Source organism: Trachurus japonicus, chromosome 23 (genome assembly GCF_045865225.1).
Source record: "Trachurus japonicus isolate A0001 chromosome 23, Traja_1.0".
NCBI lineage: Eukaryota > Metazoa > Chordata > Actinopteri > Carangiformes > Carangidae > Trachurus > Trachurus japonicus.
This window is the reverse complement of record NC_140929.1, coordinates 12,774,715-12,788,457: the sequence shown is the minus strand read 5'-3', so window position 1 is coordinate 12,788,457 and position 13,743 is coordinate 12,774,715. Positions and strand designations below refer to the sequence as shown.

General features: G+C 43.2%; 1 protein-coding gene across 1 annotated transcript in view; it reads left to right on the top strand.

Moving 5' to 3' along the window:
* LOC146962655 (uncharacterized) overlaps positions 1-13,743 on the top strand; it is a 40,868-nt gene that overhangs the window by 17,507 nt on the left and 9,618 nt on the right. Inside the window, exons 5-6 of the mRNA XM_085768703.1 lie at positions 8,515-8,652; positions 10,714-10,856. Of these exons, the coding sequence (XP_085624829.1) occupies positions 8,515-8,652; positions 10,714-10,856 (281 nt within the window). The remainder of the gene's footprint in view (positions 1-8,514; positions 8,653-10,713; positions 10,857-13,743) is intronic.

The window sequence follows — 13,743 nt, the reverse complement described above, 5'->3', positions numbered from 1 at the left end:
CATATGCTTTGGTGATTTTCACAAATTCAACATAGGAACGGCGCACCTACGTATAAATATTGTGTTTTTGTCCAAACACAAATTGAACAGAAAGAGTCTCAGGTTTATCAATGGGCTTGAACACTGGGTCAGTTCAAGAAAAAAACAGATGAGTACAGTGACTTCACATCTTCTGCCTCAGTAACCAGCACTTTTTTTTGTTCTTGAAAAGAAAGATTAATGCAGGACAGCTGATGGAACAGATTTAAGAAAGGAAGGGGGGGGAAAGGAGAGAATAGGAAACTCAGGAGATGAATGAAGAGGTGGGTGGATGCCGGGAAGAAACGATGTAGATGGAGTACAAGTCACAGGAGATGATGAAGGGATGCTAGGGGAAAGAAAAAGATTGATTGAAGGGAAAAAAAAACCCAATGACTGCTGCTGTGTGTGGATAAAAAGTTGTATTGTTGTGACTTTAACCATCTGCTGGAAGCATCTGCCTCCATCTGTCCTGCGTTAAGCAGCTTTTGGCATTTTCTACAGTACAGACATCGGATCACTCAGACTAATTTACAACTTTTTAAAACCAGAGGTAGGGTCACTTGCCTCACTTCAGTCTCAAGAAAGAACACCTGATGAGCAGCCTGAGGCATTTGAACGCACCTCCAAGACAAAAAAGGCGACTTTGTACTTCTTAAAAAAAGATTTAATTCCCAAAAACGATGACAAAACCTACTTCAATATAAATGATACATTCCAAAAATAATGAAAATACCTTCAACTTAACAAAATGAGTAACTTAAACAATAGTCAAAAACTTTTTTCTGACCACAGCCTCCACATGGCCGACATTGTTTGACGTGTGACCAAATCAAAATGTGATGCTGCAATGGTGTAAGAAATTATAAAATGTAGCTCAATTGTTTCTACATAAAACTTACTCTTAAATACATTTCCAAGTCAACATATATAAAAAACCATAAATTATGTATGTGCCGCAAGAATGATGTTTTAAGCAAACCAAATGGCTACAACACCTGAAGTGAGAGCATGGGAGGAGATCGACAGGGAAAGACAGAGAGAGCAAGAAAAAGCCGTGGAGTAGGAAACAAAAAAAGATGACAGTACAGTAAGTAAGAAGATGAGAAAGGAAGATGGGAAGTGTGTGGAGTAAGAGATGAGTGCTGTCAGGCAGGTGGCAGGTTCACAGCCAGTCAGGTTAGAGAGTCAGAACCTACACAAAAGCTGTTTTTCTTCTTCGTCTTCTCCTTTCAAAAAGCACAAGTATAGCAGCAGCAGCTGTAGTGGGATGTGTGTGTCTCAGCACACTACACGGCCTTTTGAGGACAACTGGAAAAACAAGAACTGCGTGTGTGTGTGTGAATGCCGGTGGTGTCTTTTCCTGGATTGTCTCTCTTGTGTTTCACAGTGACACAGCCAGACCTCTTCATTTAGACTTGTCCCATGTCTGTATTCACTAATGAAAAGCCTTTTGTTGCCTCAAACCTCCTGAGTGGCTCCGTATGGGAGATACTGGCTGCTCTTTTTCCATGCGAGTGCAGGGCAGGCAACACCGGCTACCACACTGTGACCATGTGCGTGTATGTGTGCGTGTGTGGTACTACAGGGGGCGAGAGCACAGTTTATGCTCTCTATCTCCATCCTTCTGGCTATTTTTTTTTTTTACTTGCTATGAAATATTCATAATGTTGTTCTGTGTGTTTCTGTCTGTTTTGGGCCAGTTTTGCCTCCACAAACACATCCCTGATCTCTGCGTGATCCGGAATAAATTAAATGAATGAATTAAACATCTAAATCGTCCGTTGTCTTAAGTGGAGTTTTCCTGTGTGTGTGTGTGTGTGTGTGTGTGTGTGTGTGTGTGTGTGTGTGTGTGTGTGTGTGTGTGTGTGTGTGTGTGTGTGTGTGTGTGTGTGTGTGTGTGTGTGTGTGTGTGTGTGTGTGTGTGTGTGTCCTAAGCTGTCCCTTTAAGAGTAGTGTTCCTTGCAGGGCTAACGTCATTGTCCACTGGTCTTGTTAATTTTTTCCCTCCCTCCTAGCTTTCAGCAGTGACCTTGGGAAGCAGACATACAGTCTACGCACACACACACACACACACACAGATGTGAGCATGCACTGTGATATATTTATACGCAGGCACAGGTGAACACACAAACACACACAGATTAATGGTTTATCATGCACGTTTTATGTTTCTGCTCTGGATGTTGGCTCTGCTGCTTTCATGTGTGTGTGTACGTGTAGAAATGAAAGAGAAAAGAAGGAAATATACAGCTGTTGGCAATTTTTTTTTGTTTTTTGTGTTAACTTACAGTGTGTGTGGCAGTGTATGTTTTTGAGTATTTTGTATTCAGCTCCTGACTGAGGGTATTTCACCTCTGGTGAGGATTATTGGAGATTACAGAGCTCCATTGTCTCAGGGCAAGTACAGTTGGACAGACGATGTGTGATGTGCTTGGACAGCGAGGTAATTTGGCCTTTCCTGTTTAGACACTGAGGGCTCTTCATTAACGATCTGGAGCACGTGGTATACGTTCATATAGGGTGTGCCCGACTGCCTGTGTCTTTTTTTTCTTTTTAAATGCCTTTAATTGACAGGACAGTCGGAGAGGAACAGGACATGGGGAGACGGAGGGACAGATGTACTGGTTTTTATGTAAACGACATAAAAACCAGTCACTGTGCCAGGTGCACGGTTCAGAAGGGTTTTACTGAACCTCTTAATTATTCATGGGAATGTTTCAGGGGCTCACGAGCAATAAACCAATCACAGTGCTTCTCCCATTTCCTTTAAAAGTCAGGTGTGCATTATTGCTGTCACAATGGAGTTAAATTGTACTTCTTGGATTCAGTTTCAGTTGGTTATATAGTGTTGTTTTTGAGCAGATTAGCTGCAAATGACAGGAACATACTGCCAGACCAGGTTTTGGCGGTCGGTCGCGCAATCACTCTCCAGAGCCTCAAAATAGCCGCGTGCTGCTGACCAAACCTCATGTTGCCACCCCAACACGCCCTCCAGTGCACAAATAAGTAAAAGTCTATTTGCTATTTAAACAACATGGTCTGAAAGGAGCACAGACACTCGGGTTGGCTTTGCCCCCTCACTGCGCTGGGTGTACGATGCTGCCCAAAGTGTAATGATGTAGTCACAGCAGCAGAAGATTAATACTAAGCCAAAGAACAGACTGCAGCTTGTTGCGTGCGACTGTGCTCACATTGTACTTGGGTGCTCACTCGTAGCCTTGTAAGAGCATTTACAACAATACCACACATGTAGAGTGGCTGACGGCCAGCTGGGGGCATGACTGGAAAAAACAAAAAATGGTCTGCAAATTATTTACTGGATGCGTTTGTGAATGTTTTATATTATGGAGACTTCTGTGTCTTATTTCTTCCTAACTTTTTTTTGGAACAGAAGTTAATAAAGTAGTGGATATTTCAGCACCAATCAGTTAATTAATACAGTTTTTATCAACTTCATTTTAATCACATGTAAATTTAGTTTCTTTGCTCAGAATATTGATTTAGTTTATCCATTTCCACTGGATGGCCAACAGGACAGGGTAATACAACCTGTGGGTTTTAGATACTGAGACAGTTGAAGTTATCATGTTTCACTGTAACTCATTAAAGCTGGAGTATACAAAAAGGAATTACAATTTAATAATAAATAGTTTGGTTTGGATAAGTTCCCTAAAAGCAGAGGCTGAAAATGAAGAAATAGGTGCTTGCTGATTTTATTAAGCGTGGTATGTTGGGTTACTCTAGAGATGAAGCAAAACTATAGAAAACCCTGTGTTGCCACAAAATCTGATTTCACTTTTCCGTGCTCTCGTTTTGACAAAAATAACTTTTGCTTCATGTCAGTTGATGCGGTGCGTCCTGCGTCAGAGTTTTTAGATCAGATCGTTATTTGTCTGTTATTAGTTGACTTCATCTCATCTGATTCCAGCTGCAGCCTCCTCCACTTTGATGCTCTCTAACCCCCGAGGCAGCATCCTTTTCACTTGGCCTCCTGCTCGGGGGCAAAGATGCTGCATCCGTACCCACGTTTACAAGAAAAAAAAGAGGGAGGTTTGACTTTGGCATAGCATCAGTCTCACATTTCAGCTGTAGAACCGCAGTGAAGCGGTGACACGGCTCCGGTGTCGGCGCAGTTTATCAAGGAACAAACAAGGAACCGCCGCGTTACTTTTAGTTCAGAATGTGTTTGTGCATTCACACGCTTCTCTTTGTGGGTGAGCCAAGGGAGAGATTATGTAAGAAGAGTGTGTGTGCGCGATTGTGTTCGAGGCACCAGTCAGCAGCCAGAAGCTTTGTTGTGACGCAGGAACAGTAATAGACTAATAGACTTAGCACTCCAGAGACTGAATGGGCATAATAAGTCAGAAAGAGAGACACACATGGCGATGGCGCAGGGAGGAAGAGGCAGACAGGCATGCAGAGGTCAGGAAGGGGTCACACACAGAGAGAATAGCGAGATCGTGTCCTCACATAAACTCACTCAGCGAGAGAACGTGAAAGATAAGCAGCAGACAGGATGAAGAGAGAGAGGGAGAAAACTTGTTACAGAATTAACAAAAGGCTGAAGGAGACACGGAAAAGAGAGCAGGAAAGAGAAGAGCTTGATCTAATAGACTTCCCACCAGGGACCCGCCAGTATTATCAGGGAAGAGACGCAGAGGAGGAGACGGAGATGCTGACAGACAAGAGAAAAATAGATAATCTGCAAATGGAAAGTAGAGAGGCAGGGAGATGATCTGTTAAAAAATACACTGCTTTTAGCCAAAGGAAGTGACAGCAGGGGGAGAGATGACAGTTATGATAATTATATATAATAACGCCGGCTTTTTAATCTTTGTGAATTTGTGGACCTGGAATACCAAATGAGCTGCAGTAAATTTGAGACAAAGTAGTCACACAGTTTTACTTTTTTTATTCCTTTGTGTGCAGAAATTTTATTGTCTGACTTTTTTTTTTGGCAGCGTTCATTCGCTCTCTTATGTTTTGTGAAAGAAACAACTGAATATGATTGGGCTGGTTTGTCGTCTCACTGTGTGTGTGTGTGTGTGTTTACGTGCACGTACACGGAGGTGAAGAAGGACCGGAGCGTCTTGAAGAGTGCCGCTCAGAGGAAGTCTGTCACATTTCCTGTTTTCTTTCTGTTTGCCTTCACTTATTATAGACGAACTCTGTGCAAGCGAGCGTGCGTGTTTATGAATCACTGACTGTTAAATTTATCTGTATATTTCAGACACAGGTAGCGTCTCCTAATACTCTTCCTGTGATAGCGAGAGACTGTTCTCGTTGCGAACAACGTGGGGGTTATTCTGCAGTTAAATTATGCATGTGTAAACACACACACATGCACGCGCGTAGAGAAAACAGTCAGAAGCACAATAAGTATGCAGAAAGATGAGTGCGTTGTGTACCCCCACAGATGCACACTGCAAAAACTGTGGAAATGCAGAAATACTCGTAAGCACCAAGGCGTTTAAATCCACGCAAACACATTTCCCTCCCAGTATCTAGGTCATTGACTCAGTGAGACTATTTAAAGTTGTGTTTATATGCGAGTGTGAGTATTTCAAGCGTCTAGTCATCATCATCTTAGGGAGGATGTTACACTGATGACAGTCGAGGCACTGGTGCGGTGAAAATAATGTGAAGGAGCCCACACACAGCTGTGAGGCCTGGCCTGCTCACGCATGATGAACTCATTCATTTAGTTAATTTGTCATTCATAAAGGAAATACACAAACACACAATACACACAGTCACATTATTATGTAGTCGACTGAGTGATGGATTTTTAACCTGCAACATCTGCAGAGTCCATTTTCAGCTTTATTTTATTTTAGATCATTCTAGATTGAATAGTTCTCTTAAAGGGATGGTTCAACATTTTGGCAAATTGGCCCATTGCCATAATCGTTATAGTCATAGCAGTAGGTTTGTTACCTTTAATTGTCAGTGCAAGCTATTTTTAGAACGGCGGAGAAGAGCCGCAAGCTGCACATGGAATTTCTTGGTTTCCCTCATCAAACTCATGCCAAAGTGTTGAACTATCCCTTTAATGCAACAGGCATTAGGATTTTCTAATTTTATAGACTTAAAACTGAATAAAAAATGATCAATAGGTAAATGAGTTATGAAGCTGTTTTTAGCTGTAACCCAGCTCTGAACTAAAAAGGTCATTTTCTCATGCTCGGGCTCAGATGTTGAAATCCAACTACATTTGATTTGAAAACATGGCAGTGATCAAAGTTTGACCATGAGGACCTATAATTAGCCGTGTCACTTAATCCGGCCTGTGGTGATGAGTTGTTATTTTGATCTCAACTTTAAAGACAGTTTCACTGTCGTTGACCCCTATAATCCTGTTTTTATGGCCAATCTCTATTCATTACCCAGCAGCATGTATAAATAACCACACTGCTGCACTGAGAACATTTCCCTATTAACAGCAACACCCCAGGGAAGAGCTGCAACATACACACACACTCTCTCACACACACACACCTGAGAGCTGCTGTGTCTTGCATGACTGGCCTCTTAGCAGCTGTTTGGGGATTTAGTGCCTTGCTCAAGGACACACCTGGGAGCTGCCAAGCCTGTCCTCTCCTCCGTCTTTTTCCAAGCCATTGTTCCCGTTTTCATCACTCCCCCTTAACTTCCCTCCTCCTCCCATCCTCATCGCTCTTCCTCCCTCCTTGTCACACGCTCTCTCTCTCCCCTCTTCCCCTTTTTCCTGTCTCTTTCACATCTCTTCCTTTTATTTATTCCTATCTGATGTCTCCTGCTCAACTGTCCCCTCTGCCTCACCCATTTTCCTGTCCTCCTCCCTCCCCATTTTCACTGTGTTATCTCGGTTTTCACCTCCTTACACCCCTTGAGTTATTTCCATCTTTGCCTCCATTTTTTATCTCTTTCTCTCTTCTGTCTCCTCGACAGAAGTTTCTTCTCCTCTACAGCTTGTCTTCCTAAACTTTCTCTCCATCTCTTTCCTTTCTCCTCGCTTCTCTCCATCTGTCTCTTTCTTTCTGCCCTGTTTATCCTCGCTCTCTCTCCTCCCTCTGGTCCATCTCTCTCTCTCTCTTTTTATCTCTGCCTTGTTGTCAAGTGGTGACTCACTGGAGGCGTGCAGCCAAGGATCTGGCCAGCACACACACGCGCATACACACACACACACACACACACACACACACATCCTGATCCGCCAAGAGTACAGCATGCAGGCCACATGCTGCACGTACTGCACACACACATGCACAGACACACAAAGACACTGTTTATGGCCAAGGGTATGGGAGATGGGTTAGACAGACACACACACACACACACACACACACACACACACACACACACACACACACACACACACACACACACACACACACACATGCAATGCTCTGTCAGCCAAGTGAAGAGCAGCTAACAGTCTGTTGAGTCACACCGGTGGAGCAGAAACTGCCAACACTCTCACATACACTGTCTGTTTTAACATCCAGTGATGATTAACAAGTTCTTCTCTCTTTTGTTGGACAAAGTCTCACTTTGTGTTCCCTCCATCAAACTGCAGTCTAACCATATTAATACACATATTGTACTGATGCATTCTATTTCCTGATGTTTTCTATACTTTTAAGCACCAGAAACACATCATGAAACGAATGGAAGAATAGATTATAAAGAATTATTCTTTCATATGGCAACTCTGTTTGGCTTCAGGTTTAGCACCATTTTTTCTTTTCTTCATGTAATTATTAAATCATTTATCTCAAAAACTAATTCAGATATTGTTTACAACTCGTTCACAAATTCAACCAAATGAAGAAGAGCTGCAAGCAGCTGTATCTTCATTCTAAGGTGTCACGTGTCAACAAGATTGGGAATGGGAACGCTGCCCTGGAAGATCCCTGACGGAAATATCCAGCATGTTTTAATCATGATTAAGATGTCCAAGAGGAGGTCAAGGCCAGAGAGGGGCTACTAAACCAGGACATGATGCGGTAGCAACATTTACACTCCATAATAACCCTGCAACTCCATGACATGATATCCATAAATTAATATCTTGATGATTCAGTTTACACTTCTTTACCCTTGTTAGAGATGGGTACATGTTTCTCAGAGACAGGGAAAATGTGATGCTGTGAATGTTTGTGGGGACTGCAGTCCTTTAGTTTTATAATAATGTAATGATGATATAGAGTTTGCTATGTAAAACTGATTTGAAATCTCATTATGTAATAGTGTTTGCTTGCTCTCAGCTAGACACTGAGATGTAATATGAAAAGTTTGCTGCAGTGTTTTTTTTTATCCACCTGCACTTGTCACCTCCTTCTCTGAGGAAATCCACAGTATTATATATTTATCTGTCAGGAGCTAAACTCTGCAGCTGCTGTCTGACTGAACACAGAAATCAGCCTCCTCTGCTCTCTGTAGTGTTAGAGTAACATTACAATATCACCGTCTAATATGTGTTTCTTTTTTTGTCCTTCTGTTCTGCCGCAGGTGAGGAAAACGTACAGTCACGGGACATACAGAGCCGGGGCGATGAGACAGATCAGCCTGGTGGGAGCTGTGGACGAGGAGGTCGGGAATTATTTCCCCGAGTTCCTTAGCATGCTGGAGGAGTCGCCCTTCCTGAAGGTGAGTAAGGACAGGATGACTGGCAGTAATCCCAAACAGAAGCAGCAGAACCTTGAATTTAAATAGGAGTAAAGTAGGCCACAATTTACAGCACGTTTCTGTACCGGGAAGTCAACGAAAATCCATCTCACGAATATGTAGGTTTATTCTTCGGAAAAGGCAGAATTATGTCCTGAAACATCTGGAGACTTGTTTTCATAAAAAGGAACAAATAGTGCATTTGTTAGGAGCTACGTTCAGAAACAGGATTTATACTGTGCGGTCTATGCGGTGTTACGGCCTTGTGAGTATTTACAGCAGCAGGACAGGACAGTGTGTGTGTGTATGTCTGTGTATATGTGTATATGTGGAACTGAGCCAAAAGAAACTGAAGGCCCTCATGTTAATAGAAGAAACATGTCGCCCGGTGCAACAGTGTGTCTCACTGAGATGCTTCTAGTTACTGGATAGCAATGGAGCCGGTGACAGGGAGAGAGACAGGAAGGGCAGTGAGAGCGAGGGAGGGGACGACACGCAGCAAAGGGCCACAGACCTGGACTTGAACCTGAGCCGTCATGGTAACAAGTGATCCACCAGGTTTTTGTCATTTCACGGCATCTGTTTACAGCATTTACATCGAAACCTTCAGTGTTGCATCATTCAGGTGTCATGTTTGTCATGTAGGTTTACTTAGATGTGGAGGAAAGAGCTTTCGAGGAAAACTTTTATTTTCTACTACAGGTTTGTCTCAATAAAGGAGAATATCACAGAAAAGTTTGTTTATGTCAGTAATTCAAGTCAAAAAATGAAACTAATACATCATATAGATCCATTACACACAGAATGAAACATTTCATGTCTGTATTTATTTATTTTTTATTTCATTGTCATGGTTATAACTGACATTTAATGAACACCTAAAATTCTCAAAAAATCTGAATATTACAGAAGACCAATTAAAAAAAAGCATTTTTAATTTGGAAATTTTGACATCCTGAAAAGTATGTCTAACTATCTATATGCACTCAATACTTGGCTGGGGCTATTTGACTTGAACTACAGGAACTGAACTTTTCCATGATATTCTAAGTGTGTCCCTCTTCTGTTTGACCGTCAGTATTTTGTCTTTTGCCTCCTCGGTAACATTGAGGAAGATGTATTGATCATCCTCTGCTTCTCTCTCTGCTCTCTTCACATGTGTGTCACTCTCTGACTTTAGAAATCGAAACAAAACTCAGCGAGACCGCTCTCTGATTGTCAAACAACACAGCACGCCATCGGAGGATTTGTGGCGATGTTATGCGACAGCGTTCAGCCGGCAGCCACTGCTGTCGCACAACACCACAATACCTTTTTCACTGAAATATAAAGTATCCTTTAGGGCACTCCTCTCACAGTTTACTTGCCTATACCTCATAAACAGTCCGTGCATTGTAAATGTGCACTAATGCAGCTATAAACTAGATGTAGGACCCAACATATTTCAATATATTTCCACCTCCCGATTATTTGGAAATGACACAAACTAAACAGATGGTGAGCGACACAAACATCAACAACAGCACACCTAATAATCTCAGCGGTGGCAGACAAACAAGAGGCGTTAAGTGGCGTGTCACAGTGATTTGGTGCAGCTTCCAGCTCCGGCTCAGGAAGTCCCTCCTCCCATAAACCGCCGTGTTTTACCGCTGTCTCCCTGAAAACGCAGGCCAGGCGTGACGAGCTTCTTTCTGCTGTTCGCTATCCCGCGCTGACACTTCAAATCTCCCGCATGCAGCGTGGAGGAGCGGCGTCGTACGCTGAATATCAAAAGCCACACATCCGCAGGCGCTTCCTCCTATCCGTGGAGAGTTTTGGCTCCCCGGTTGCCAGTGACAAGTTTCGCCAGGGGGGGCGGTTTATGCTCATGTGATTTTTCTCCTCTTTTCTTTTTAGGGATTCTGTGGAATAAATAAAATACTGGATGAAATGGTTAACAACTTAGAAAAAAGAGACAGTGAACAAAGCACCGACATACTGCTTTGATTATCTCCTCTCATGTTGCTTCTTTTCCTCTCTTTTTATCTCATGGTCCGGTCACAGAGGACTCTTCCATGGGGAACCTTCTCCAGTCTGAGGCAGATGAGTCCCACAGAGAGCGACGACGGTCCCATAATGTGGGTCAGACCGGGAGAACAGATGATACCTGTGGCTGATATACCAAAGTCTCCTTTTAAAAGAAAACGGTGAGTACACTACAGCTTAGTGCATGAACACACTCGCAGGTAAAGCCGGCCAATATTTTTCGATCCCTCCTTAAAACGCTGCTGTGAGCCAGACACAGGGTTTTTTTGTCCCTATGAATTTTGTTTGTACTGCCTTTATAAGTCTCAGCGGTGTGTGTGTGTGTATGTGTGTGTGAACCTTAATGAGCCAGCTTGCCTCTGTAGCAGCACATGAGGACCGATTATGGAAAAAAAACAGTAACAAAACACACTCGCACATTTGAAGCAGCAGCCTGCGATGGCCACACGAAGCTTTGTTGTAGCCCAGCAGCTCCGGATGAAGCAATTACACCCTCTCTGTTTGTCTCTGTCACTGTGCCATTGGCGCCTCCACAGACACACAAACACACACAATATCTGTGTGAGACCATGAGAAAAATGATGAGTGTGGGTGTTTATGTGTGTGTGTGTGTGTGTGTGTGTGTGTGTGTGTGTGTGTGTGTGTGATGTGAGCGGCATGTGGCTCACCACTCAGATGAGATCATCGCTATGTTAATAGAGCCGACATCAGACGCTACTTCACATGGCAGCCGGCCAAGCACAGGACAACGCACCGCACACATTCCTCCCATGCTTCATCTACCTCTGTCTTGTCCCTGTTGGTTGGTGATCATATGTTTTGGATTTTATTTATTTCATTTCTGTTATAGTTCATTCTAGGTTTGAAAAAATGATACGTTACAAAGTCCTGCTTCTATATTATGAGGTTTACTGCTTTTTTATTTTAGTAAAAGCATCATCAGGTGGGCTTTACAGTTCATTGTTTCCTGGTTCCTCAGTCAAGCTATTAAAGGGATATTTCACCCAAAATTCAAATTTTCAGAGTCCGCCGTGCCTTCTCGGAGTTACGGGGGGGTCCGCGCAGCAGTATTTGTCCATATGATGGTTGTGAATGGTGCTCACTTTTCTTCGTCCAAAAAGACACACATAAAAAAACATCCAAATACCTCCATACTGCTCGTCTGTAATGTCCCTCTTGTATTGAAGCCCCGACATGAGAAATTATTCCGAAAAAAATTAAGTCTATATTTTAAGCTTGTTTGTAGCGGAAGCTCCCAGTGTCTCAGTTCACTGCTCTTCCTGTGTCCACGATTTGCACTGTCCGGCGGAACAATTTCTCATGTCGGGGCTTCAATACAAGAGGGACATTACAGACGAGCAGTATGGAGGTATTTGGATGTTTTTTGGTGTGTCTTTTTGGACGAAGAAAAGTGAGCCCCATCCACAACCATCATATGGACATGCAGTGCTGCGCGGACCCCCATGTAACTCAGAGAAGGCACGGAGGACTCAGAAAATTCTCCCAGCCCTTAGTCGACATGAGAGTGAGTACATAATGAGTGAAATTTGAATTTTGGGTGAACTATCCCTTTAAGTGATTAATCAAAAAACAGTGATATTAAAAATATTTTTTAGTTACAGCGTCTATTTATTGTTTTTAGATTCACCAAAGGGAGCTTCACCCCGTCAGACTCCTCTCACCGGAGGAAGAGGAAGTAATAGAGGAAACATACAATACATGCTTTTTAATCAGTGACTGCACCTGCATTCAGACTATTAATACATGCAGTGTGTCGCACATTTCTACATGTGTCTAGACAGTGTTTGAAGGGGGCGCCTGTCAAGTGAGTGTGTGTCAGTGTGAATGACTGTCAGAGACACTTGTGTAACAGCTGGGGCTGAAAGAACCTGTTTTTATAGAGAGAGAGAGAGAGAGAGAGAGGTGGTTTAACTATTCCCTTCCTCCTCCTCCCTCATTCCATCCCATCATGATTATAAATCACAGTTAAAAACAATCACAACATGACATCTAGAAAATCAGGTGTCCTTTTCCTCACAGTTTCCTTCCTTTGTCTCTCCTCAGTCACTCACATTTTATCCTCCCCTCATCCCTCCTTTCTCTGTCCTTGTCCTGTTGCTACCTCTAAATATCTGCCTGCTCTGTCTCTCTCTATTTCTCTCATGATCCGTCTTCTTCTTTTTCTTCCTCCTCCTGACCTCTCTTTCCCGCTTTAAGTTGATTTATTTCAGTCACTCCGCTGTTACTTTCAAGAAGACTACAAGTGTGTTGGCACTGCAGAAAGCACATACACTGAATATGTCATGGCACTGCATGTCTGCCCGCGTAAAAGGAAAAGGACAAAACATTCAGCTGTAAAGACATGAAGTGGAAAGAAATGTAAAAGAACGTGCTCTTATTTGCAGTGAGACCTTGTCTGCAGTTTGACCGTGTGCCGTGTTGAAGGCTGCTTCTGCATGAGCAACGTCTCCTCGCAGCTTTTGCTTCTTCTTTTTTTTTTCTGGTGGTTTCAGCGAAAAAAGGTCAAGCTGTTACACGTCTCTGTCAGCAGCCGAGACTCGCGGTCTGCGAATCCGGGGCTTGATTACAGCGGTCAGACCATGAGAATAAAACCAAAATATTTCGGCTTTTTTAAGTGGAAGAGCGCAGTGCTTCCGGAGATTGACAATAATTGCATAGTAACGGCGGCGGCCCCCCGGGCCAGCAGCAGGACAGAGGCCTGATGCTGAACATGCTGTTTCGTGCATGACGAATGACAATGGAGATGGGTCGGTCCGTTGAGAGCCCGGTGGCTGTCAGCGAGATGTTCAGCAGCAGCAGCCTGCGCAGTACGGGAGAGCGTTGGGCAAAGAGGTACAAGTCAACCACCAGCTGATGACGAGAAACTGGGTCGATAGAAAAACACTGCCCGTCCCAAAATATAAGTCACCACTTGAATGTAACTAAACTAATAGGTAAGAGCCTCCCATTGGATAATTACTGCATGGATGATTATGTTTCAGCTGGCAACAACTTACTTATCTAACCTTAACGGATGCAGTCTCATTT